This window comes from Xenopus laevis, chromosome 1S (assembly GCF_017654675.1).
Source record: "Xenopus laevis strain J_2021 chromosome 1S, Xenopus_laevis_v10.1, whole genome shotgun sequence".
Classification (NCBI taxonomy): Eukaryota; Metazoa; Chordata; class Amphibia; order Anura; family Pipidae; genus Xenopus; species Xenopus laevis.
Genome location: NC_054372.1, coordinates 134,031,400 through 134,059,148, shown reverse-complemented (window position 1 = coordinate 134,059,148; position 27,749 = coordinate 134,031,400). Strand labels below are relative to the sequence as shown.

At 39.7% G+C, this 27,749-nt stretch overlaps 1 protein-coding gene across 2 annotated transcripts; it reads right to left on the bottom strand.

The window, feature by feature from the left end:
• Positions 1 to 1,125: 1,125 nt before the first annotated feature.
• Positions 1,126 to 27,239, bottom strand: ap1b1.S (adaptor related protein complex 1 subunit beta 1 S homeolog). 2 transcript variants are annotated; one of them, XM_041572080.1, is made up of 22 exons: positions 26,882 to 27,029; positions 23,083 to 23,144; positions 22,896 to 23,001; positions 22,594 to 22,729; positions 21,304 to 21,549; positions 20,744 to 20,934; positions 16,753 to 16,974; positions 16,508 to 16,628; positions 12,918 to 13,013; positions 12,718 to 12,833; positions 12,415 to 12,580; positions 10,825 to 10,923; positions 8,775 to 9,034; positions 8,452 to 8,653; positions 8,079 to 8,108; positions 6,856 to 6,990; positions 4,556 to 4,701; positions 4,336 to 4,465; positions 3,770 to 3,854; positions 3,266 to 3,352; positions 3,005 to 3,159; positions 1,126 to 2,360 (listed from the first exon to the last, which is right to left on the bottom strand). In XM_041572080.1, the coding sequence occupies exons 2-22, from the start codon at positions 23,117 to 23,119 to the stop codon at positions 2,286 to 2,288; spliced, it is 2,841 nt and encodes a 946-aa protein (XP_041428014.1). In that variant the 5' UTR covers positions 23,120 to 23,144; positions 26,882 to 27,029; the 3' UTR covers positions 1,126 to 2,285.
• Between the last annotated feature and the right edge of the window lie 510 nt (positions 27,240 to 27,749).

The following is a 27,749-nucleotide window of genomic DNA, read 5'->3' as shown; positions in this document are numbered from 1 at the left end:
ACCACCGCGTCACTCTCTCACCTCGTAGGCGCACAGCAACAAGCCGGATTCTGAAGCCAGGACTGGGGATGGCGGTAGTGAAAGGTAAGTGCCTGGCGCCCCCCAAGCTTTGCGCCCGAGGCACGTGCCTACTCTACCCCTAGTTCCGGCCCTGGATAGCTCATAGTACAAGTTGATCCAGGACTACAAATATGTAACCAGTACATGCTATGTTTAAATGTTGTCAAAAGAGCTTACCGCAAGGGGAGCAAATACCAGGAAACCAAAAGAGGCTGGAACAAGCCTGGAACCCACGAAATAGTAAAGTCAGATGGTAAAAGGTTAAACAAAAGCTTACATTTTATTTTTCTAAAAATGAAGAACCAAGGCCTGACGTGTTTTGTGTCTACCAAGGACACTTAATCATAGTCAGAAAATTGGAGAGGCTTCAGATAGGGGTTTTTTTCCTCTGGATCAACTGGCAGTTAGGCAGGTTATACAGTAAGTTAAAAGGTTGAACTTGGTGGACGTGTATCTTTTTTCAACCTAACTTACTATGTTACATTGACTGTTCTAAAGAGAAATGGCGCAACATTTTGTGGACGGATGAAAGCAAGATTGTTCTTTTTGGGTCTAGGGGCCAAAGACAGTTTGTCAGACGACCCCCAAACACTGAATTCAAGGCACAGTACAGTGTGAAGACCGCGAAACATGGTGGCGCAAGCATCATAATATGAGATGTTTCTCACTACTGTTTATCACACACCAGGGATCATGGATTAGTTTCAATACATCAAAATAGTTGAAGAGGTCATGTTGTCTTATAATAAAGAGGAAATGCCCTTGAAATGGGAGTTTCAACAAGACAACGACCCCAAACACACCAGTAAATGAGCAACATCTTGGTTCCAGACCAACAAGATTGATGTTATGGAGTGACCAGCCCAATTCTCAAGAAGAAAACTTGTGGGGTGACATCAAAAATGCTGTTTCTGAGACAAAACCAAGGAATACATAAGTATTGTGGAATGTAACAGGTGCCAGAAGTTGGTCGACTCCATGTAACACAGATGTGCAGCAGTTCTCAGAAACACTGATTATACAACTCAATATTAGTTCAGTGAAAGCAAAATCTTGAAACATTTCTCATTCATATGAGCTTTAATCACTTTTTTAAACACTCTACTGATTATTCTGAACATAGCTGTATATGGATCTGACTTTATAAGCTTTCTAAGGCGAGATATTTATTCTCCTTTATTGGGAAAAATAGAAATATACTGTTTACTGTACATGCTAATTTCTTTTTATCACTAAATCCGAGTGCACAAAACCAGACTTCATAGTTAACACCAACTGCTGCACGGATAAAGACAGGCCCCCAAGTGTATTGAAGCTTGTGCCTGATAAAGTGGTGGGATGCCATGAAACACATAGGGGCAGATTTATCAAGGGTCGAATTTAGAGTTCATGGGAGTTTGTAAAAACTTCCATAAACTCCCATGAATTCGAAATTAAAATTAAAATGGGCAATTCAAATTTATCCAAAAAAAAAAAAAAAAAATCGCATTCACTTGGGTGAATGGGATTGACCCACAAACTCGAATAAAATTCCAATCTAATTCCAATCTAATTCGATTCGAGGTTTTTCCTCCAAAATTTTTCAGGAAGGCTGCAAACAATTCCAAATTGATCCCAGGACGTCCCCGATAGGCTAAAACAGCAATTCGTCAGGTTTAAGGTGGCAAATATTTGAATTCTTAAAGGGCCAGTATGGCTCTGTCGCTACTGGAAAGGAAATTGGGTGCTAACATGGATGCCATTTATGCCCCCATTGGAGTGTGGCAATTGCCTTTATGCATGGATGCAATTTAATACAGAACTTATTTTGTTTTCACATACAAAATCAATAATAAACTCACACAGTTAAAAGTTTTTTTCTTATATACATAGATTTTATCCAATGTACTCCCATTTTAAGTTAATAAGAAACAGTACAAGCTATCTCTTAAAAGATAACAGAGCATTTATCAAACAAGAAGATAGCTCCACCAAACCTACTTAAAAAAAAAACATGACAACTTAATCCAATTTCTACCCATCCCAGAAAAATAAAGGCTTAAAACATTAGGTCGATGATGGTGCAAAGAGCATAAAATCAACACTTCATTATTTGGTCCATGTTTGGTTTTCTGATTGAAAAGTAGGTTTGTTCTTCTCCTAGAGGTCCCTTCTTGGTACATTCAACCTCTATGCAGAAAGAACTACATCCATCATCTTGATAGGACGAGGGATCAGGATAATACTTAGTTCTTCACAATAGTCTCGTAAGCTTGGAAGATGAACTGGGATACTTCAGGTGCACCGCATTTTAGAGACAGCTATTTATAGATACAATTGAGGTTAAGAGTAAATATTTGGGAGATTAAACAGTTCTTGAGAATTTATCATCACCATCAGTGTGTTTCCTCACTCTAAGTAACCCATAACTGCCATTACTTTTGTTTCGTAGCAATTAATAAGCAGAGAAACCCCTTCAGTTTAATCCGTCTTAGTTAAAAAAAACAGAAATGCAAACTGGAAATGAAACAGGTCATTTTTTAGAGAAAGTATATGACCGACAGACATACCAACACTATTCGACAATGGCTGCCAAAATGGCACATTTCTGTAAGTCACCATTACACCAATTACACCATTGCGGTCAAGTTATTCTGAGCTGCAGAATATACCTGTATGACATACAGTCCACTATGTCATGTCATGTGGTATGGAAGGCTACTACTCTTTCTTTTGGATTACTCCCCAGGGCAGATCTATGTTTACAAATTGTATGTTGCTGACACTCTGAAGCAGCTAAAACAAAACAACCATACCCAATATCAAATGAATAATGAACATCCAATAAGGCAATAACCACATGTTTGTTAAACATGGTCCTACACCTAATACCACTCTTTGTTATGGTCTAATACCTTGTATTATTAAGACATTTACAAAAAATAGGTAAGCTTTGACTACTTACTGCGCAGTTGGGGCTACCAGGTTGCATTCTCACTTCTGCTAAAACCCAGATGCCATTGGCGATCTTCAATGATTGGTACAGCATATCTTGACCTTCCACTGTTCTTCGGGCCACTGTGAAGATATTGCTAGCTTGCAGCTTGTTGATGACTGCATCTGCAGTTTCAAAACAGTAATACAGTCATGTCATATACAGATTCAGATGGGATGTGAGTTGTAAATCCTGCAAGAGCAGTCACCATAGACAGTCAGTGCACCTTACCTGAACTTGAGGGGCAGTCCCTTATTTGAAACTGTGCCTCATTCTCATTTGCTATATCCTTCCATGTGGCCAAAAACATCTGTCGCTCTAGAAGAGAGTGATTACAATTGGTTACGGAATAATGAATAGGAAAAGGATAAGTACATTCTGATTCTTGCACCACAAAGCAAGTTTTTAAACACCAGTATGTTCAAAACCATTAAACCTGAACATGGGAAACTTTTATAAAGCGACATCTGGTTCTAAATGTGTCAGCGCTATCCCTGGAAGTTGTCAGCTTTTCTCTAAGTACTACTGTACATCTATTCCTAACCAGTTATTATGCTGAGAATCCACAACAGTCAGGTTTCTGTGTGCATCTGCAACATGCACAGTACCTCAGTGATTAATAAACAATAAGTTTTTCTTTTGCCATTTTCATTAATTAATACACTTTCAAATTCCCATTCAAATAGGGCAATAAAGGAAACCATGCTTATTGGAGTATTATGCCCCCACACTCACCCATCTTTCCATCTTCTACAAATAGTATGTGTAGAGGGTACAAGACACTGAAGTAAAATACATCTATATTGTTCTTCACAGCAACCTTCATAGGAAAGAAAACAAAGTAAGACTACATTGTGTTTAGATATATACCATTGCACAGCATGCACGGCCAACTTTTATATTCCCTCCCCATACCTGGTGCCCCTGTATCACTGTCTTAAATATTAATGCTTAGTAGAAACAGCACTTAATATATGACATACTGTAATGTGAGTGGTAAGCTAGACATGCTATAATCCTATTATAGGGCTATAACGCTCAGTTTGTAAATATTCATTTCATGTTCAAGTTAAGAATCCTTTATATTGTATTAAACTACAGTAAAACTTCAATTTTACACACCCTGATTTTAAGTTTTCCCTCATTGTTGTTTTATGGTCCCTCCTATATATTATGCATAATATGTTTTCCCTCATCTTACATTTTCCTGGATTTTACCATTTTTTTCTGGCCTCCTACTGTATGTAATTTAATGTAAACTTATTGCCTTTCTCATAAAAAGTTTCACACAAGTATTTCACCTGAAGATTGTTAAGAGGATCCATTTTCATGACAGAGCCAATTGTGTTTAGCGGAAGAGAGACTTCGGTAGACTGGTTTGGTGCTAAGGGTGTGAGGATCTGAAGAGCAGCAGCAGGTGTCAGCCCAAAGCTGGGGAAGAGTGAAAGAAATGTAATGGAATCAAAGAGATCGTTGCATCAAGCTGGGCACTAAATGTACATAAATGTGTTAATTTGTTACCTGTTGCGATTGAACTGAATAGCAAAGTCACTCATGACCTGGAGTGCTCGATTGGTAAACACAAGGTCCATGAACACTGCTCCAGATCTTCGAGCAAAAGTACCACTGATTTCCAGGCCTTTCCCTTTCATAGCATGTAACCATACCTTAAATAAAATGTGTACAGAAGGCCAATCACAATATTATCCTGGCATATTATTACATCTTTATTGCAGCAATTTACTTTACCCTCCTCATTAACAAACAGCAGAACAAGTCAATTGTAGGTAGCCCCTTCTCTTTTATATTGCAATATAACCACAGCTAGCAACCTCCCTTTGATAAACAACAGAACATGTTTGTTTCTACAAACTACCGTAACCCAGTTGTACCTACTTTTTAATTAAAAGCAGCAGTAACAGAGGCAGGTACCCGATGCACCAGGGTCCTGCCTGGGGTCTCATATCGCCATTATTATTTGTACTGTTGCTAGAGACTCTAATGTACTTCATTATAATGATTTCCTGACATTACTGGCCTGCAGGTGGGACCCCGTAAATACATGATCTGTCTGTTTGTATAAAACACACTATGAAGATTAAGCAACCCGAAGATCTCCCTCTCTCTCTCTCTCTCAAATCAATTCATTACCCTCACTGACTTTTCAGGTTACAAAATCAATCTCACCAAATCTCAGGCTCTGCCCCTTTCATTAGCCGTAGTGGAACAAAAACTTTTTAGAATTAATTTTGACTACTGCAGGTCACAACACCTTCCTTTGATGCTCTGTACACAGCAAACTACCCAGAACTTATCACAAAAGAGAGATCTGCAACAGACATAAATGGTCATGGCTTGGGCACATGACCACAATTCTCTCGCTCTCTCTTTTAGGGCACCACCAACTTACTCCCCAGGGAAAAAAAATTGCACAATCCTAAAAAAGCAATCAGTAATTTTATATAAGAGTGTAAACACGCTAGAATAAAAGCTTTCATTCTCACAGCCAAAATCCAGTGGATGGCTTGTTGAACTACACAAATTCTGCAATTAACAATTTAATTAGGGTTAGAGGATTTTTCACTCTACACCTGGTGGATCTGTTGACAGGCTCAGAGATTCTGGGTAATAGGGGCAGACATGCTCTCTCAGTTTTTTTACTGCAGGATTAAAGCTAATCTCAACTACTTCTAGGCCTAAGAATTCATGTCATGAGATTTAGGGGCACATTTACAAAGCTCGAGTGAAGGATTCGAATTAAAAAAACTTCGAATTTCGAAGTGTTTTTTTGGCTACTTCGACCTTCGACTACGACTTAGACTTCGAATCGAACGATTCGAACAAAAATCGTTCGACTATTCGACCATTCGATAATCGAAGTACTGTCTCTTTAATAAAAACTTCGACCCCCTAGTTCGGCAGCTAAAAGCTACCGAACTCAATGTTAGCCTATGGGGAAGGTCCCCATAGGCTTGCCTGTGTTTTTTTGATCGAAGGATATTCCTTCGATCGTTGGATTAAAATCCTTTGATTCGAAGGATTTAATCGTTCGATTCGAAGGATTTAATCGTTAGATCGAACAAATAATCCTTCGATCGGTCGATCGTAGGATTAGCGCTAAATCGTTCGACTTCGATATTCGAAGCCGAACGATTTTAGTTCCTAGTCGAATATCGAGGGTTAATTAACCCTCGATATTCGACCCTTAGTAAATCTGCCCCTTAAAGTCACCACATACTAAAAACACATTCTCACATCAGACAGGTATCTCCTTGCAGCCAGCTGGGGAAAAAAAAAAAAACTTTCCCAGGAAAGATGTTTAGGTTATTCCATGTCATGGGCCAATTAAGTCTCATATAGCACATTTGAAGGCCAAATTATATTAAATTATATTATATATATATATTATATTAAATTGACGATGACATACAACGAAGTGTATGTAGCCCATAAGCAGGCTAGGGGTCCTAAAAATGTGTTGCGGTAACAGAAATGGCTAGGGACTAACTTAATAAGAGATCCAAAGATGGAGAACTGAAATGGCATCTGTGGATAAAATATCATCCTTGACCTCACAATCCTCAAGTGCTAACTAAGATAACCCCCCCCCCAAGGGGAACTATACCCATCCAGCCCTCCTCACTCACTGGATAGAGAAATGCAATGACATCCTTTTTATTCTTACTTGGGTTTATTCTGAAATATGTTACATTATGGTGGTACCAACTGCTGACTGATCAGCTAGTTATAAAATCCAAAAACTTCTGCTGAACATTTTAAAAAGTCACTGTTTTCAGTAGAAATAGCAGAATAAGACTCACTGCTTTTGGAGCAACATAAGGTCCAGAGACTGCTCCCGTTCCACCACCAAGATCAAAAAGATCTCCCAGGCCACCCCCAAGAGATGGTCCAAGAGGATTGGGAGCCACTGGGGGAGCCATGAATCCTGTAGGAAGCTGTAGGACAAAAAGTGTTATATATATATATATATATATATATATATATATATCTATATATCATTCATATAGAAATAATTTGAGAATTTATTTACACTATAAAAATCCTGCGAGTGCATTTTTTTGATGGTTTTGATATTTATTTATTTTGTAACCAGCACCCAGGCATTGTTGATATTTTTGGAGTGCACCAGTATACAGTTTCTCCCCACCCCACAGGTCCGCCCCACTAAAAAAAAAAAAACATTGGTGGCAATGGTTCCCCCATGTTAATAAAAAAAAAAAAAAGATATTGGTGGTCAGGGCCCCAAAATTAAAAAAAACATTTGTGGTCAGGGCCCTCCATTAAAAAATACTGGTGGCTAGGACCCCACATGGGGAAAACAATTGGTGGTCAGGGCCCCCCTTAAACGTCCATGTAAAAAACTTGCCCCCAGACATTTATAAAAGAATTTGGTGCCCAGGGCCCCACCACACAACAGGGACCGCAAAGGTTTCAGTGAGCTGCCAACTACAGAAGGGAGGAGGGGAGCACAGGTGGCTGCAGCTTCTTCCAGTGACAGCATTTTCTTCCCTTATTGGTCACAGAATTTCAAGTCCTGGTAAAGTTGTATGGTGATTGGATGAGCTTGAGGAGAAGTTCAAACCTCAGCTATCCAATCCTTGAGCAGCTCAACCAGGACTTAAACTCAGTGACCAATAAGGGGAAGTAATGGACAGAAGATACCTCCCCCTGTTCTCCCGCCCTGCCTTCCCGAAGTCAGCAGCTCTCAGAAAAGCAGGGGGCCCGGCTAATCAAGAAAGTGCGGCGTGGCCGGGCCCCCCTTACCCTCGGGGCCCCCTACAACTCTCCCCCCTGTCCCCCCCTGATGGCTGCCCTGAATACACACGCATACATACATGCATTACTGTATGATAACACACAGAGGGTAACATATATCATAAAGGAAACAAATTAAAATTATAAACTCACTTGAAAGTAAAGAGAGTATGTGTAAGGTTTAAATATCCATGATTAATGGATAAAAAACAAAAAAAAGCAGCAAAACATTTGCTCATTCAAAGTTAGGAGACACTTTCCAACTTACCCCTAAACCAGCACTTGTGTCTCCTCCCAACTGCAAAAAAGAGAATGAAGAGCAAGCTATGTGAATCCCGAGCAACATAATATTCATTTCCTAGAGGTATTTTTTGGAAGCTTAAATGTCAGTTCTACATAAATAGAATAACTTAGGTGAGAGGTATAACAATATGCCTTTACAACCATGTCCTCTGTTATTGATATGCCAAGAAACAGAGAAGAAGAGAACTGGTTTAATTAGGTCCTGATAGTATGTGTAATATATATTTTCCAAGTGAATCACCTCCCATTCAAGATAGTAACAAATACAGATAATGTTATTCTAATCAGTGTTGCCTACATGGAACTGGAAATATGTAAATATTTCCTTATTTACATACCAAGCTATCTAGTCCTCCACCAAGTAAGTCCACACCTCCTAAGGGAACAGAACTTGTAGGAAGGGGAGGTCCAGTAATGGGTGGAGCTAGATCCAAGTTTAGGAGATCCCCCAGAAGGTCTCCTTGCGATGGAATGACAGAGGAATGGGCTTCTGTGGGAACACCAACAGGTGCTGCCTCTGGACTTTCTGCACTCTCATTCCTGCAAAAAAATAAAAAAAAGGCAGACATTTTAATAATAGCCTCTATGTTTATGACACACTACACAGATACATAAAAAAACAAACAAATAAAACCCTCAAGTATCTTCCACATTTACTCACGAGCCAGTGCGTGGTGGCAGTCTCTTAGGCACAACACCTCTGCTTCCCTCCACAAAGGCATTAGGAGGTTTATGGTAGACAGAAGCCAAAGTCCCAATGTAACAGATAAGCTCATCTAGCAAAGTGGGCTCAATTAGGTCAGTCTCTTCAGAAATTAATGGTTTCTCTGCTAAGACAACTTCTTTAGCAGCAACTGGGTCAGTGGACAGCAGCCTCCAGTAGATGTAGCCACGATCCCGAAGATCTGGATTATCTGAATCCTAATGGACATACATAATATTACAGGATTTATGTGACCAGTCATGTGTTATACATGGGATGCCAGGGGCCCACCAGAAAACCTCAGACCACAGGCCCACTGTACTTCTCTGTTCATACACTTTTTCTTTTTCCTATGGCCATAATATAGGCATACAAGCAAATGGAATGACATTTTGTTGGGCTGCTTGATCACCTTGTGTACTAGAGAAATGGGCACCTGTTCTCATGCTTGCAATTTTCTCTGTGTAAGATTCACCAGTGCAGCTAGAACACAAGCTAAAAAGCAGAAATATTAAAGAATATCCCTCAAACTGATAATCATTTTTTTTTTTAAATAAAATTAACATATTACAGTTTCAGGCTTTTTTTCTATTCAGAGTTTAGTCACTATAATCAAATTCTATTTAAGTTATTTTACAGCCGACAGCTGAATTTCACTTGGCCAAATACAATACAAATATATATTTATATGACTGTTTCTTATATTAAATAAAAGTAGCACATTTTTAAATAAATTCAGCTAACACTCAACCTGTTCCTTGGAGCAAATAAAGCAAATAGCCCACATTATTGCAAGTTAGTATCCTCCCCTATATCTTTGTTATTATTTAACCATCCTCTCAGTTTCTCTAAGAAATTAAAATCTGGCTTTTTGACAGTTTCTTTTGTATAAATGCCTAGCATCCCTTTAGTTTATTACAGTAAATATGGCTAAAAATCTGCTACTTTCAGGACTAGCATAATGCTTTTTCTTTCAGTTAATGTAGCAAGCAACCTAGTGGTTAGCAAATACAATTAGCATCCTGTCAGTCTACATATGGCTAATATCACGTCTATTTCCATTAATATGTCTTGCATCCTGCCAGCTCATTTCAGAAAATACATCCACTATGCTGCCAATTACTTTCAGTAAATACTAATAGCTTGTTTCTGCAAATGTCTTTTTCTTTCTTTAAATATAGATAGTAAAACCTGTATCCGTAAACATTGCTATAATCTTACCCATATCTTTTCATAAACACCCTGTATTTTTCAGTAGCGTTAGCTAGCATACTACAGGTATGGGAGCTGTTATACCTGTTACCCAAAAGGTACCCGTTACTCCTAATGGCAAGAAGGCCATCCCCCACAAACTTGATTAAAAAAAAAATTTCATTTTCTCTGTAATAATAAAACAGTACCTTGTATGTGATCCAAACTAAGATATAATTAATCCTTACAGGATTTTTAATTAATGTTTACATTTTTTTTTTTAGAAGACAAATTACAGAAAGATCCCCTATCCAGAAAACCCCAGGTCCTAAGCATTCTGGATAGCAGGTACCATACTTTGGTGTACATGTATTGTCAAATATTTATAAATAATTAAATATATATTATATATATATATATATATATATATATATATATATATATATATATATATATATATATATATATATATATATATATATATATATATATATATATATATATATATATATATATATATATAAATAAAATATTTTATATAAATAAAATTTCTAGCATAGCATAACGCCTGGTTCCTTTAGTAAATATAGCTAGCATCCTGCTTGTTATTGTCCCTAAAAAAATGGTTAGAATACTTTTGTAAAACACATAAGCTGAAAAACTCATGGGATGATAAAAAAGCAAGCATCCTTACTTTGTCGGTTTCTGAGAAAGCCAATACTCACCAATCACTAATAATCACTTTTATAAAGATAAAGCTACTGATTTAGGAGCAAGGAACTGTGCTCACACTGCCATTCAGCAGATTCATACACACCTGTGTTGCTAAGCTCAAAACTTGCTGCACTAGTTCTTGGGTCTCGGTTGGTTTCTTCAAGAAAAGCTTCACAATTGCTGTAAGAAGTTGTAACTGGACCTATCAAAGAAAAGAAAAATAAATAGCTTACTTGCAGGATCCAACTTGGATTTCTCCTGTAGATCAATTGTTCACAACTGTGAGGCTGTCCCCCTACTTGCACTGACCGGGGAGACCAATGTGAAGGTTGGCATAGATGAGAATTAGGTCTCCTGCTTTTGCACAGAAGCTGAGGTTGTAAGTGTTTTAACAAAACAGGCACTGAAAGTGGAAAGGAGGGTGGCGTCCGGAAGGTCATCAAAAGCGGTGGAACCAGAAGATAGGTTAAAACAGATAAACTTTAATGAAATCCTTAAAATTGACAGTACAAGCAGGCAGGGTGAGTGTAGCTTGACGCGTTTCGTGACCAATACGTCACTTCATCATCAGTAAGTGTTTTAAAGTAATGAAAATATCATGTACTGTTGCCCTGCACTGGTAAAACTGATGTGTTTGCTACACTACTATTGTTTATATAAACAAGCTGCTGTGTAGCAATAGCGGAAATTGAAAAAAGGCTATACGGCACAGGTTAAATAATTTATAACATATAACACCATTATGTTCTACAAAGCTTATCTGCTATCTGATGTGTAACTTGAGCCTTTTCTCCTTTGAATGGCTGCCCCCATTGCTACACAGCAACTTATTTATATAAACAATAGTAGTGTTTCTGAAGCAAACAAACCAGTTTTACTAATGCAGAGCAATACTGCATTATATTTATATTACTTTAAAACAAAACTTTAATTTTTTGATGTTACAGTTCCTTTTTAAATAGGCTGAACATGGCCATACATACAAGGTCACCAAATGAGCGTATCTCTCCCCGATATGCCCAGGTAGGCGATATCGGGCTGATCCAAGGAGAATCAGGTTGTTGGATCCAGGACTGCACCAATGAACCAATGTGGTCCTTGATCCAACTGGATTTGTAAACGTACCAGATCAACATCTGCCCAACTTTTGGCCAGATATGGATCACGGAAGCCCATCAGGGGTCCCCATACAATGACCAATAAGCTTCTTGTCCTACACATTTCTTGGAATTATGGCTGAATGGCTATTGCAATAACATTTAATACATTTGTAACCTTGTTATGACACAAAGGGGCTTTCAGAAAATGTAGGATGTGAAAAAAGAGGCTTAAGATGAAAACATCCAAAAATCAATTCTGTGTATTTAATATACTGTAGCATAACACTTTATATTCTAAAAACCTACCAGTGAAGTATAAACCATTTCTTTAGGTCAGTAAACAGATACCTAGCTGACACAATCTTTCAGTAGGAACTTGAAATAGACAGCATTCTGTGAGAAGGCTAACAACTGCAAGACCCATACAGTATTGCAAAAGCTGCACCTGGATATTTCTAGAATCATAGACAGTGCTTTAGCCAGTTTCACTATGCACAAACACAGCAAATACCTACAAGGAGTGCTTAAAAGTGGCAAATATACAGGTAAACTCTGAATCTAGTCTCTAAATATGAGCTGCAAGACTGCCTTACCTGAGTGCTCTCATCATGGAATCCCTCCAGGAAGCTCTCTAATAGCTCGTCTGCATTGTCTATGCGCTCTGCATATTCCCCCACAATCCAGATCATAGCGGCACGAGCCTCCGGCTCATCCAGAGAGTCCAGGTTCTCACACAAAGTTGATATGACACTTTCATACCTTTACAACGAGAAGAAAAGCATTCAGTGCAATTTTCAATAAAAGCAATATATGTGTATGTGCTTTGCAAGATGCAGTCAGAATAAGAGAAACTGCAGCACAGTAAGACTGATCAGTGCAGGCTCAAGCACACCTACTTGTTTGGGTATTTCCTGAAAATGTCTTTTATCACCACGATGGCTTCTTGAACTACATAATTGACTTTGGTCTGAATGAGATCAAGCAAGGTGCTGACACAGCGCTCTGCAGATTGCTGAAAGAAATTTAATTTTTTCTGGTTTCAGCTCATCATCTAAAGTGATTCTTTGTTAAAACAGTTTAGAAAATAGTCTTTTACCTCCACCTTGATGGCACAACGTCCAATTGCTCTTACAGCTTTGCGCACAAAGTCCACATCCACTTCTGTAGCATATTCCTTCAACTCAGCTAGCACCTAAGGAACGGAGGGTTCAAGAAATAGTTTAAGAGAATACACAGAGAAAACAGGAAAGAAAAATATAAATCAAGTTTGAACCTCATAGCAAACATACAAAAAGAAGGCGTTTTTGGTGCCAAATTGTGTGTGCATTATTGTTTAAAAATTGGGAAAACAAATGACATAGTAATTGCATTACACTTTCTTTTATTTCACATGGTCTGGATAAATGTCAAATATTAAAGAAAAAAACAAGTTTAAGATAGAATAGAATAAGTAGTGATGGCAAAGTGTACTGTGTTAACAGCCAGATAAATAAAAGGAAGTAAATAGTAGATTAAACAAACCTACGTCTAGACAGGATATATTTAATTTAAGTCAGTGGACCACAAAAAACTGATAAGCAAAAAGGGAAAGATACTTCACTGTGGCTCACCCATAAATAGACATATGCCCTGACAAGAATAAAATAATGTACACACAATCACACAAGAGTAAAGAACACTACAGAGGAATACAAAGAGAGAAAGGAGATGCAATATTCGGAAAAGCATAGGGTTTTCCATCAACGTGTCTATTTGCCGCAAATAAGATGAATAGGAACAATGGCTTATTATATTTTAGGGCTTCATTCATCTTACAGTGACAGATTTTTAGACAGGTTGATGTATAACTGAAAAATATCTTCTTTATATCATGTGAGAAAAAAAATATAAAGCTCTGAAGAAGAACTATGACTAAAGAGATTTTGAAGAGCACTGCTGAGAAGCAAAGAAAAAGGCTAGAGGCACACAGATAATTAGCATAACCAAAACAGTGTACAGCTACCATATAGCTATCCAAAACAGGTAATGGAGTAATTATTAATGGCAATTGTTTATAGCACAGTGTAAAAAACAAAGTGCATTTAGATACAAATTAGTACAAGTGATACAAAAAGGATGGTAAATATAAATATTAGAAAAATGAGACTTCAACTCCAAATGACCAATTCACCATTACAATATTAATTTGGATATGGAATTACAAAATATTCTGAAAGTAAAAATAAAAGGCAATATTTATTTGTTTACCACCATGCTATGAACTGGTTAAAAACATTTAAAACCAAGGAAACAGAGCTGCATAAGGACTGAGGGATCCCTCTCTACTGACAAACATACAATGATAAATTAAAAGTTTGTAAAGTGGAACTGAGCCACTCAAAATAGGTAGCTGATAAAAGCCATCCTGGGTGGCTTAATTGTTTGCAATCAATGAAATGGGTGCACCTGGAACAAGGTCCAATGCTGGATAGTATTGTATCAGTTGTTACAAAGTTGGGAAGAGTTTGCTGGAATAAGTATTATTGATCCATAACACTCCGATGAGGTGTGGGCTAATCAGCCCTAGCTGTGTAGCCAAGTCGGTATGGGGCTGTTGTATTAGACTGCAGTCTGTGAGTCAGAATGATGCTGCATTGGCGTGTAGTAAAATGTATAATCCAAATGTGGGTTACAGTTTCAAGACCCCCTTCACAGCCGAATAGTCACTCTGGCCACAATAAAAGTTGGTGTCCTATTGGACGTAATAACCTAAAGGGGGCCCCGGGTATCACCAATTCCAGCCCCAAACACAGTGAATTTTACCGACCGTAGCAGGCTAACCGATCTGGCTCCAGACTCCTTCCCTCCAATCCAATGCGATCAATGCATGTACTTGCGCAGGTGCATTCCAGGGTCCCACAGATAACAGTGGAGGATGGGACCTCAGCTCAGCCGCGCTGTATCTCAACAGCCGTTTCGCCACAAAACGTGGCTTTCTCAAGAGGCCGGACCACCGGAAGGAATACCTTATAAGGATTCAGTCACATGATCTAGCTGCCAGGTGCCAAAGATCAATGGATCAATAATAATTATTCCAGCAAACTCTTCCCAACTTTGTAACAACTGACAATACTATCCAGCATTGGACCTTGTTCCAGGTGCACCCATTTCATTGCAAACAAGCAAATCTTGACCTGATATGCCCACTAACGGCTGGGCGATATCGGATGAATCCGAATGTTCCGCATCAACTAGCCAATGCGGTCCTGGATCGTACGTACAATCAAACTTGACCGATCGATATCTGCCCGATTTTTGGCCTGATATCGATCGGTTGGACCCGTCGGGAGCCCACATACATGGCAAACAATTAAGCCACCCAGGATGGCTTTTATCAGCTAACTATTTTGAGTGGCTCAGTTCCACTTTACAAACTTTTAATTTATCATTGTATGTTTGTCAGTAGAGAGGGATCCCTCAGTCCTTATGCAGCTCTGTTTCCTTGGTTTTAAATGTTTTCAACCAGTTCATGGCATGGTGGTAAACAAATAAATATTGCCTTTTATTTTTACTTTCAGAATATTTTGTAATTCCATTTCCAAATTAATATTGTAATGGAGAATTGGTCATATGGAGTTGAAGTCCCATTTTTCTAATATTTATATTTACTTTTCTAAGTTGGATGAGGACACTCCATGCGGCCTAATTCACCATTTATCTAGTTTAAATGATATCCTGCGCAAACCATTCTTAATTAACAAAAAGGATGGCTTAATATATTTGACCAAACTAATACATAAGTATACATTCATATTTTATTTTTCCTTACCCTGAACTATCTTGTATGACTTTGTTCAAGATTTAGGTCCCTAGTAGAGCGCAAATTAAACAAAACTGAAAATGGGGATGCCATTGGTAACCAAAGAATAACTAGCAGTCATGGACCCATTTTCTAAAACAATGTTTTAAATCTTCCATGGGTTTGGATCAGGTTGCAGACCTGAAGGACATGAACTGCATAGTATTACAGAGCACAACAATTTGAAAACTAGCATAGAAGCAGTAACTTGACTCCCATTCACTTCTTCTGTTACTGTTCCACTATGCATTTTCCAGGCTGAATAATTCAGGTGTGTGTGCTTTTATCCGTTATATCCATGTACAAGTTATACAAGGGTTAGCCACTTGCAAGGCTGTGTTGCAGAGCCATGCCAAAAAACCTTAGCACCCAAGGGAAGGGAGGCAAACTGTGCATCCCCATAGTACTACTACCACACCATTAAATGGCAGACCATTTCATTATGGCAAGGGATAGAAGAGACAAGATGCGGTTATCAATTAATTGGATTTGGACAATCAACTTTACTAAACCTCAAATCACCTGTCTGCAACTGTGCTTGCCAACCTTTCCAAAAAATTTAATACTGAATTGTAATATTTTTAATACAATACAAAGGGCCTCTTTGGCAAAAGCACTCTTTTAAAATAATTTGAAAGGAACAATTTTTTTGTGTTAAATGGTCCCAACTGGCAAAATAATTATTTTGACAATAGGGACAATTTTTAAAAAGTTAACTACACCTTTAATCAACGAGTCAAATGACACTCATACTGTATTCATAAAAAATATGGCAAAAGGTGATCCAAATGCAATAATGAATTTAATGTCATTACTTGCCCATGCAAAGCTTTATTGTATAAACTGACCTGTGCAATGTTTGCTGGTGATGCCAGTCGAATCATGATGTCTAATTTTTCTAATTTCACATATATTGGGTCGTTGTATTTTACAAAGAAAACTTTCATTTCATGTTTAAGGATCTCTGCTCTATTGAGAAAAAAACAAGTATAAAATTTAAGCACATGAAGATGTACCAGGGGACTTATATGAGGCACAATGTTTATGATAGGAATCATGCACCTAATTCCAATGGGGTGCTAAAAAGGCTTACCGTTTCTGGACAATTAAGTTTATGTTGCGTAATGCCACATACTGGAGCTCAGGCTCTGCAGATAGTAGAGTTACCAGGGGTGGAGCCAGCTTCTTCAGAAGTGTACCATAATAGTCCAAGTCTTTTGACAGTAGTTCCATTAACTTCATCAGGACTTTCACTGCAGAAAGAACCACAGCTGCGTTTGCATGGGAAAGCCGTGGAGTAACACGTTCGCATACACTGTAGAGAGAACAGTTGGAAGAAGGTCAAGACAACTCCATTCCTTTTTCTGCATAAAACAGTGCAGGAATCAGGCCGTTGGGACAAGGACTACATCAGATTGCTCTCAGCTGGGCAAGCCCATTCATTTAGCATAAAGTAAACATTTACTTTCTTACCCATTTGTTCATAAAAAAATATTTTCTTCATTTAAAGTATGCTTATTTTAAACCTGATCACCACCATGGATTCTTTTAGGTAGCTGTACTGGTACTGTCAGGTATTTCCCTTCCTTTTCAGACATCTTAAAAACACCCCATATGCCATCAGCATCCAGGGGCGATCCTGGCCCCTCCGCTGCCTGAGGCAACAACAGTTGCTGCTGGCGATCCTGGCCCCTCCACTGCCTGAGGCAACAACAGTTGCTGCTGCCCCCCCTCCCCCGCAAATTCGCTCTTAAAGTACCAGGAGCAGCATTTTTGCTGCCCCTGGTACCTAGTGGGGCGCTGCTGCCTGAGGCGACAGCCTCAACTCGCCTCATTGGCCAAGCACCCCTGTCAGCATCAATATTGCTACAATGTTTTTATAATCTGGTAATTGGTCACAAAACCAAGACCACTTTTTAAAAACTCTGAGTGGTAGGTACTCAATCAGTACTTAATAGTGGGGATACAAAGCAATTTTTCTGGCTGCTCAAAAATGTGAGCGTATAGGTGGCAACCTGTGCACACATGCAAAAGGCATGGCTTTGAGGAAACACTATTGGCAAATGCCATCAAACTAGAAAACAAGATTTTTTATTCTCACTGTTAAATCTGTTTCTCTGTGATCAATAGGGGGACACAGGGACGATGGGGTTAAGCTCCACCCTCCAGGAGGCAGGACAATTACTACTAAATTAGTGGGGCGTGCCTAGCTGTCTTAACCCCACACTTAAACCTTCCACAAATCAGTTTGTCACAAAGCAGTGTTCTAACAGGAAGAACAAGTAATTATAACATGAAGAAGATAAACCAGTGAATTATCCCATAACAACCAATGCTCAACTTTAACTTCAGGGTGGGAAGCCCTGTATCCCCTTATTGATCACAGAGAAACAAATTTAACGGTGAGTATAAAAAAAAATCTTGTTTTCTCTGTCATCATAGGGGAACACAGGGACAATGGGGACTTAAAGCAGCCCTAGAAAAGCAAGGAGGGCATTGTAAGTGAGTTGACCATTACTTCAGCACTGAATGAAGTATCTTGCGCCCAAGGGATGCTTCAGCTGAAGAAAACGTATCAATTCTATAGAACTTTGTTAACGTGTGCACGGAGGACAAGGTAGCCGCTCTGGTCCAATGAGGTGGAGTTGCGCCACGCCCAAGAAGCGCCCACTGCTCTCGTAGAGTGGGCCCGGACTCCTTCAGGTGGAGTCTTTCCTTTGGCTAGGTAGGCCTGACGAATTGTCTCTCTGATCCATCTTGCAATGGTAGCTTTCGAGGCGGCCTGACCCTGCCAGGGACCAGTTGGTAGCATGAACAATTACTGAGATATTCGAAAGGACTTTGACTTTTCAAGATACCATCGTAAGGCTCTGACTACATCAATGTTGTGTAGTCGGCGTTCCTTATCATTCTTCGGGTCAGGACAGAGATGGTACTACAATCTCTTGGTTGATGTGGAAAAAGTACAAAAATGTTTTTAAAACTTGCGCAAATATAAAGGTGGATGCCCAAAACACAAAGGGATTCCACCCCATAAAGTCAATCAAAAAGAAAGATTTGTATGCGCTTCCTGTAATAAACCTTATCCCACCAATTCGATAGTTTAAACCTTTAGACGGTTATAATTAATCTGTAATGTCCTGTAGATATTTCACAGGGCGTAGTATCAGAAGTAGGCAATGGATTAGCGTTCCTCCTTTCTAGCGCACCAGTTTCTCAATAGATTTCACCTCGGGAGAAACAGAAAAAGAGAGAACATTGTGCGCTCCTGTGAACATATACAACGGGTCCCTGCTAAGGTTCTACTTACAGGATTCTCTGTGTGTATTCGCGTTAGGTCGAATATCCTGAATTTTAATGTAAGTGTATACTACATATTTGTAATAAACGAAAATTCCTATCTTTTGAGCTTCTCCTTGTCGCTCGACTGATTTTCCCAGCTTTATGCGCTAAATCCCGCATGATCAGCTCCCAGCGTGACCCGTAATGAGAAGGAGGGAGATTCTGTGAAGTGGAGAGACAGCGCACGAGCAGCGCAACACGAGCAGGCCGACGGCGTTACAGAACCTGAACGATACAGGGAAGTAAGATAAACAACACGCTCTGAAGTCGAAAGGATTAACGCTACGCAAATACACACCGAGAATCCTGTAAGTAGAACCTTAGCAGGGACCCGGTGTATATGTTCACAGGAGCGCACAATGTTCTCTCTTTTTCTGTTTCTCCCGAGATGAAATCTATTTAGAAACTGGTGCGCTAGAAAGGAGGAACGCTAATACATTGCCTAATTCTGATACTACGCTCTGTGAAATATCCACAGGACATTACAGATTAATTATAACCGTCTAAAGGTTTAAGCTATCGAATTGGTCGGATAAGGTTTATTACAGGAAGCGCATACAAAACTTTCTTTCTCATGTGGAAAAAGGACAACACCTTACTTAGGGAGGAAGGATGGTACTGTTCATAGAACTTGCTTATCTCTGTGGAATATCATAAATGAAGGAACAGATCTCAGTTCTGAGACCCTTCTGGTTGATGCTATTGCCACTAAGAACACCACCTTCCATGTGAGCCATGTGTCGGAAACAGATCCCATCGGTTCAAACGGTGGATCAAGTAAGGCTTCCAGTATAAAATTTAGATCCCAGCCTGGAATCGGAAGCTGATATGGAGGAACTACATGTGCCACTCCCTGTAGAAAAGTACGTACTGTGTTATCCAGAGCTAGTCAAGACTGGAGTAGGACTGAGAGCTCAAATTTGCACCTTCAGGGAGCTGAGTTTTAATCCCCAGGAAGCCCCGCTGCAGGAACAACAGAACTTGTGGAATGTTGAGTTCAAGGAAGGATAGATTGGATTCATCGACCACCTTCGCTAGGATTGCCAGACTTGGTGGTAGGATCTCGATGATGTAGACTTGCGGGCCTTTAGCAATGTTGGAATAACCTCTTCAGCTATCTCTGGTTTCCGCCAGATGGCTGCTTCAACAGCCACCCCATCAAAGTGAACAGACCTGGGTTGTGATGGACAATGGGCCCCTGCAATAGTAGGTCCGGTCTGTAATGGATACGCACTTAAAAAAACTGATTTGTGGAAGGATTGAGTGTGGGGTTAAGCCAGCTAGGCACGCCCCACTAATTTAGTAGTAAGTGTCCTGCCTCCTGGAGGGTGGAGCTTAACCCAATCGTCCCTGTGTCCCCCTATGATGACAGAGAAAGGACATATCCCCAGGGATAGGATTACCCAGACAATGGGCTGTCCAACAACATGAGACAAAATTCAGTTATATTCAACCATATGGCCCATATGCTAAATGTGGTCAGGCCAGTTTTACAGATAATGCAGTAGATATTGATATTATATGTTACAGCTTTGCAATTACACAGTAAAGACACTAACTGCCAGTGCATTCCATTGCTGAAACTCAGGCACTCTACTGCATGCCGTATTTATTTTTATTGTTATTTCTGTTACTAACAGCTCTGCCACGTTTAGAATTATATTTGTGGAAACCAATAAACATCTGTGAACTAAAATTAAGTCTATTCCCATATCTTGAAGGCATGTTTTCTTCCCACTCACCTCTGTGCTTCACGGTCATCTTTAGGGATATAGTTGGCCAGACAGTCCAGGATGAATATTTGGCCCCATTCTGTGCACTCATTTAGGGCCGTCAAAAGCTTGTTTATGGACTGTGGGTTTAGGTCTAGCAGATTGCTACTTGGATGTGATTCCGCTATCTCTGACAAAGCTGCCACAGCATTAGCCACAACCTGCATAGCAAAAGCCCAAATTATTATAAAAATTGAGGATTAAGCTAAAAAGATACAAGACAGGCATTATATTGAAGAGGTTGCATAAAGCATTACTCAAAACCCTACACTGACATCCACATTAGAAATGATGTGCCAGGCAACTATGTGAAAATCCATTCTCACACTTTAATAAACACATGAAAGCTTTTTATAATTGCTTGCTTTCAGGTGCCTGATTTAGCACATTCTAAAGTGTGAGTGTTTAACTTGCACTAAGAAAAATGTAATGCTGTGTCTATGAAGGAACTTTTCAGATGTCAGTGCTCTCTATACAGATCAAGTTGCTGTCTTGTTCTTGTAAGAAGGAAGCTGGGGATTCTTTCTTACCATAGGGTTTGAGTCAGATATCAAATCCTTTAAGGTGTCAAGGAATCCCTGGTCTTCCACTAGCTGAGCATTGATGTCATGTAGTTTTGCTACACACACAGCAGCAGTCTTGCGTACATACGGATCCTCATCTTTTAGGCACTTGCGAAGTGGCTCACACAGGTACTCTGTGATCTTGTCCACCCGAATACAGCCCATAGTACGCACTGCCAGGGCACGGATAAGAGGATTTGCATCTTCACAGTCCTGCATAGAGAAAATATTCAGTGTTCATAATTCTGAAGTCATAAGAAAAACATTCCAGATATGAAGCAAAATGTAGCATGTTAAAAGGCAGAACCAAGTATATGAAATCATTAGGTGGAAGTATTTTTGGTGTGTTACCACCGGTAATGTGGACATGGATGTTTAAATGGATGTAGTTTAAAAGGGGAGTGGTCAACACTGGCTTCCATCATTGGCTCTCCACTATGTAGGCCAGAAAAATTCAGACACAGGGTACCACAGAAGTTGGACAGCACTGTATTAGACCAACCATTAAACAGTAAAAGAGCTCACTGTGCATCATTCTGCAGGTTAATAGAAATTGATGTGGCAGCAACATAAGCTTACTGTTGGTTCTAGCTGCCCCTGATATACTAAATTCAATAAGGCCCTTCACAGTTTATGAGTGGACATGAAGTGCATATACACCAGCACTGAACTTATACAATATTTTGAGTGATGCAACAGTAGGAGTTTATTATGAAAACTGATGTTTAATTTCAGAATGCTTACATGCTGCAGAAGTTTGTGTAGGATTTACTATGGTCAAATATTATATACTCAACAGTTGCTCTGGATACTGAAATGAATGCAAACCCTAAGCAAAATTAATGAGAACAATTCCCTATCCCTGCATAATGTGCCAAAATTCAGCAAACCAAAGACTTTGGGCATCTTTACTATTTTAGGGTCTGAAACACACCCCAAAAACAAAATAAAAATGTCTTTGACAGACTGACTACTGTAGAAAAAAACTACTGGAAAAATGTAGTACCAAAATAATAATAGAAATAGTTAACTTTGTTATGTATACGCCTGAGAGCTTCGTTTTTAAAGTTCACATTTATTCATTTACTTGTTTGTATCTAAATCACGAATAGGTCCATTGTTAAAATATATAAAATAAAAAGGCATAATATTTAACCTCTTTTGCACCATGTTTATACCGTATAAATTACAGGGAGGGATAATGCCTTACTAAAATCACATGTAGCACATTTCCCCTTTTTTCAGTTCTCCACTAACCTTAACAAAAGTGTTCACTGCCATGATGGCCATGTCTGGCTGACTCTTGGCATAGTTCATCAAATAAAGGTATACCAACTTCTTCAGCTCCAGGTTATCGGTCTGCATACAGTTCACTACATCCGGGAACAGGGCACTGCCATTGAAAACAAAGCCAGATTCAGAGATATGCTCACACAAAAATCATACATACAGGCAAGTTGAGGCAACATATAATAGCTTTAGGGAGCATTCTATACACCATTCATACACAGTAAGAAAATGAAGCATTAGTGAGACTGTATGACCACCAGCAAACATACCTGACATCTTTCCCTACTGTCATGGAGGCTATAACCTTCTTAACAGCTTCTTTCTTCTTTTCTTTTTTGTCACTGTTCAGTTCTGCTTTTAGCTCAAAGATCTCACCTGAAGGCGAAGATATAAGTTAAATATAACACCAGATGTGTTTCTCTAGTAAACTAACAGCCCCTTTGCACCCCCTCTCACCTTTCTTGGTGGTGGTGAAGTATTTAGAATCCGTCATGTTTTCTCAATGATTTTCCTCTTTGCTGTAAAGAGAAGAGAAGAGAAGAGAAAGTCAAAGAATGGAGAGGGAATCTTTTTAAGTCAGCTGATGCTTCATGGAGGAAACACACTGTGTCCCCACCTCCTTCCAACAGGAAAGAAAACAGTGCAAAGGGTCAGGAAGGAAACTGGAGCAAGGTCAGTTATAAAGAAAAGATCCCATCATTGTGAATGAATTCATGTGTGGGCATTGCTGAAAGTGGAGTGATGGGGGTAGGTAAAACATGCAGTTTTCCCTTGTAGGGCTAGTCCACACGGGGAGATAGCGACGCGTTTGCGGTCGCGGCGACAAAGCGCCGCAACAGTCGCCGCGACCGGCGCAGGCGACAGTTTTGTATGGGCGCCTATGTAAAAACACCTGTGCTAACCACACGAGGCGATGCGCTTTTCAACAGTCGCCTGAAAAAGCCTGGCGAGGCATTTTCAGGCGACTGTTGAAAAGCGCATCGCCTCGTGTGGTTAGCACAGGCGTTTTTACATAGGCGCCCATACAAAACTGTCGCCTGCGCCGGTCGCGGCGACTGTCGCGGCGCTTTGTCGCCGCGACCGCAAACGCGTCGCTATCTCCCCGTGTGGAATAGCCCTAAATGTACTTTCCTTAATTTGAGCAGGTAAGCATAGATTAGTAACAGAGTAGAAAACATTCCTTTTCTACATACTGATGTTCATGAGACTGAGAGCTGCATTATAACTTGCCTCCACACAGTAATATGAAAGTTATCTCAATTGTTGGGCTTTAAAAGGTCACAATTCTGTGTGTTTTCTCCAGTGGTAAACTAGTAAACATTTGAACTCCAGGGAAAACCGTGTATTGCTTCAGTAAGCAAGGTTATGTTTATTTGCCAGCTTAGGAAAAGCTGAATAAATGTGTCCCTGGAGTGATTACAAGAGAGCAGGGTGGGCCCTCCATTCCATACTCCATTTAGGATTTTGTAGCTGCCGAGCTAGAGGTAGCTAATCTGATTATGCTACATAAACCTCAGAGTCCTGGGATACCTCCTTGAGCTGGAGAAGGGCGTGGGTCCCTGAAGACCCCCTTGTGCTGGAGGGAGGTGTGGTGCTGCCAGGGGCTGGCGAGTTGATATCGCTTGAAGGGAGAGTACAAGGGGCTTAATGAAAAGCCTGACTATTTCATTTATTTTTAGTGTGGGAGACCTGAATGGTGAGAACCCAAATGAGAGGGGAATAAATCTGTTTTCGACCGAAGATGTGGTGTCCCTGTCGTTTTGCTCCTGAACCTCTGCTGACCTGCTTACCTTTGCTAAATTGGCCACAGACACTTAAAGTTATAACTTTTCTCCAGAACCAGCAAGATTTACAGAATATTAAAGTTATAATTTGCAACACATGGTCTTAGCGCACAGGCCTGCAATTGTGATATTACAAACAAATCATAGTCACACGACACAACCTTCCTCAGCACTGGCAATATAGCAAATTGGCACTGGAAGGGATGTATTTTTTGTGATGCTACAGAGGAAGAAACTACATGTCATAATCAGGGATCCAAGGTAGGAGAAAAAGGTGAACGAGGTATGGCTCTACTGTGACACCTGTTTAGAAGACTAAGGGGCAGATTTATCAAGGGTCGATTGGAAATTCGAATTTTCAAATTTTTTAAGGTCAAAACTGTCAAATTCAACTAGGGAGTTATTCAAATTCGATTTGAGTTTTTAAAAAAATTCTAATTTGATTTTCGAGATTTATCATATACTGGCTCTTTAAGAATTCAACTATTCGCCCCATAAAACCTGCTAAATTGCTGTTTGAGTCAATTGCAGCCTTCCTGACATTTGAGTTTTTTCAGAGAAAAATTCAAATCAAATTAATTTCGAATTCATGTTTTCGGATTGATTTAATTCCTTCGAGTTTTAAAAATTTGATTTAAATTCGACCTTTGATAAATGTGCCTCCAAATGTCAAGTAACATGAAATGGAGGGAGAGGGTCAGGTTTAGGAGGGAACATATGCAGTTCAGTCTTGGAAATATTCATTTTTTGCTGACAAGCAGACATTAACAATGGAAGGAGAAGGATCTTGGTGTTTCTGTGTGGTCACTAAGAGGTAGAATATAGAGAGTAGAAGAGGCAAATACAATTGTTGTACATGCCTTTTTCTGATACGGCCAACAATGGTAGTTGAAAAGCTAGGCATCCACCTGTCACTGTGCACATGGGGTGTCCAGTCACATTCATACTCGAATATTCATGCCAAAACTCCACAATGTGCTCATTGACAGGTTGATTCCATTCCTGCCACTGCAAACATACAGTGCATTAGTGATCCATTTTGGCCTTTTATCCACTGGAAAACAAAACGTTGTCTTACAGGAGCTTAAGACAGACCCCACGGGGCACACTGCCAGCAAAAACAACAGACGAAAATAACCTTTAGAAATAGTTGGAAGGTATGCCTAGAAAGATGAAGAGAGAACCAGGATAAAGCAGCCATTCACCTTTCCAGGCCTTAGGCATTTGAGGCAATCTTACTGGCAACATTTACTTAAGCTGGTCATAAAAAAAAATAGTATTCTGTTTTTTAAACACAATAACTAACACTAGGCTCATAACAGTAACTGACAATATATTGTCCAGTGATGCATGCAACAAATAAAATATAAATACAACGCAAATGCTATTGCACAGACGTTTCAACGAGAGGACAAAAGAAAAAGCTGCTGATGGTTAACAGTGAAAACAAACTGCATTCATCAAAACACTGAAGCAAGGATGGTGGTAAATGTTTAGTAACTACAGAGATTTTGGGGGGTGGAAACTTGCAGAACCAGTAATGTAAACTGAGTGGGGGTATGGCCAGGAGTGCCCGTACTTTACTAATGCGAGGTCTACTTTTAGTGATATTGTGCCAATATGATCTACATCCATAAAAGCATTGTTAGCATTCTGTTCCATGGAAAATATTTCTTAAATATTAATTTATGAGAAAATGTATTTTGCTAACAAACAACTATTTTTTATGTAAGCTTAACTTACATATCTGAATGAAAAGCATGAGACGGGAGGGTGATTTAAACAATCTGCTTGTTGATAGTGTCTTGAGATCTACTGATCACCAGCTAAAGGTCTACTGGTAGATCCCGATCTATCTTTTGGGCACCCCTGCAATATGCATTCCACAACTAATATAATTATAAATATACATATATTTAGTTATAAAGAATGGGCATTAGTGTTTTGAGGAAGAAAAATAATGGTCCCATGAAGCCTTTTTTAGAATTTTATTGGAAAAATATTGTGTATACTGTCTATTTTGCTGTTGTTGGAGAAGTGGCAATATTTGTCACAAATTAACAGAAACAGCAAGCTAAATGTAATAGATAATATAATAAAAGTATGCCCAAATAAGAAGTAGCTATAAGTGACTTTTAAACATACATTAATTACATTGTAGAATAATTTAAAAGTTGTTTGTACAGGTTATTGTAACAAAGAGCATCAAGGGCACTTGTCTGCACTGCTGGTTCTGGCTAGTGAAACAATGTTGCAGAAGTCAGCTATAACAGAGGGCATTGGGAGGGTTGGATGGAGGAGGAAAGCAGACTACTGCTACATTGTTTCTTGAGTCAGAAGCAGCAACATAAAAAAAAGACAAATGCAGCCTTTAATTGTAGTTATATTTTCTTTAAATTGGCAAAAAATGCAGTGAGAATGTGTCAGAAGAGCAGAGAACAATCCAGTCAGGCCCCAATGAGGGCTATTACCAGCAGAGTGACTCCAATAGAAGTTACCACAACCCCCAGCAGCAGCAGCTCCAGTCAGCAGGTACAACCCAGGCGAATGCCTGTGAAAGTTATAACTTCAACAACATAAAAAAAACAAGGAAGCAGGCGGCATCGCAATGTGTTTCCCCCGGTGCAGGGGAGGGCCGAAAACAGTAAGAGGGAAAGGGTTAATAATTGGCTGGAAGTTCACTTCCAAAAACTCTCCGGCTCGTCCCCTGCACCCCAATGAATGGTGGCACAAGCGGCGCCTTCTCACCTCAGCCGCGGAATTAGTGTCACGTCCCGAGACTCAGCTGACGACTCGGATGTATTAGTGTACACAGCTTAGGTTCCCCTTCCTGCAATTCACCGCAAAAATGGCTGTCACCTGCGACAGGAAGTGACAGCACCAACGCGGAATTTCCGTGTCTCGTAAGCGTGGTTGCCATGGAAACTGGCTTTACAGATTTGGCAGCGTGTGTGTAATAATTTGTGCTATAGGGAAATTCAATCCCTTCATCTGAAGAGCAACACTAAAAACAGCCCAAATACAGACAGGGTTGGGCAGGTCTAACGGGCCGGCGTATGGTTGGGGTGGGTCAGGTCTGTACTGGGAGTCAAAATAGGCCCTGGCATTCCAAGTACAGAGAGGCCCAATCAGCTCCCCACCAGCCCACTATATCGTGACTTTCTATGGCAGCTCCTCTGGCATTTGCCAGAACCTACAGATTGCCAGTCCAGGCCTGGTTGGATTGTAACAAAGCAGGTTCAAAATATTTGCAAAAAAATGGTCCTCAGTCCATAGGGTTGTCACTAGGGTTGCCACCTTTTCTTGCCACCTTTTCCTATAAATAACATTGGCATCAGG

Coding starts and splice junctions, on each gene's coding strand:
- ap1b1.S (XM_041572080.1), bottom strand. CDS start 23,119: ATGACGGATTCTAAATACTTCACCACCACCAAGAAAG. Junction 13,014..16,507: donor CACCAGCAAACATTGCACAG/GTCAGTTTATAC, acceptor TCCGTTCCTTAG/GTGCTAGCTGAGTTGAAGGA. Junction 4,466..4,555: donor ATTCAGTTCAATCGCAACAG/GTAACAAATTAA, acceptor ACTCTTCCCCAG/CTTTGGGCTGACACCTGCTG.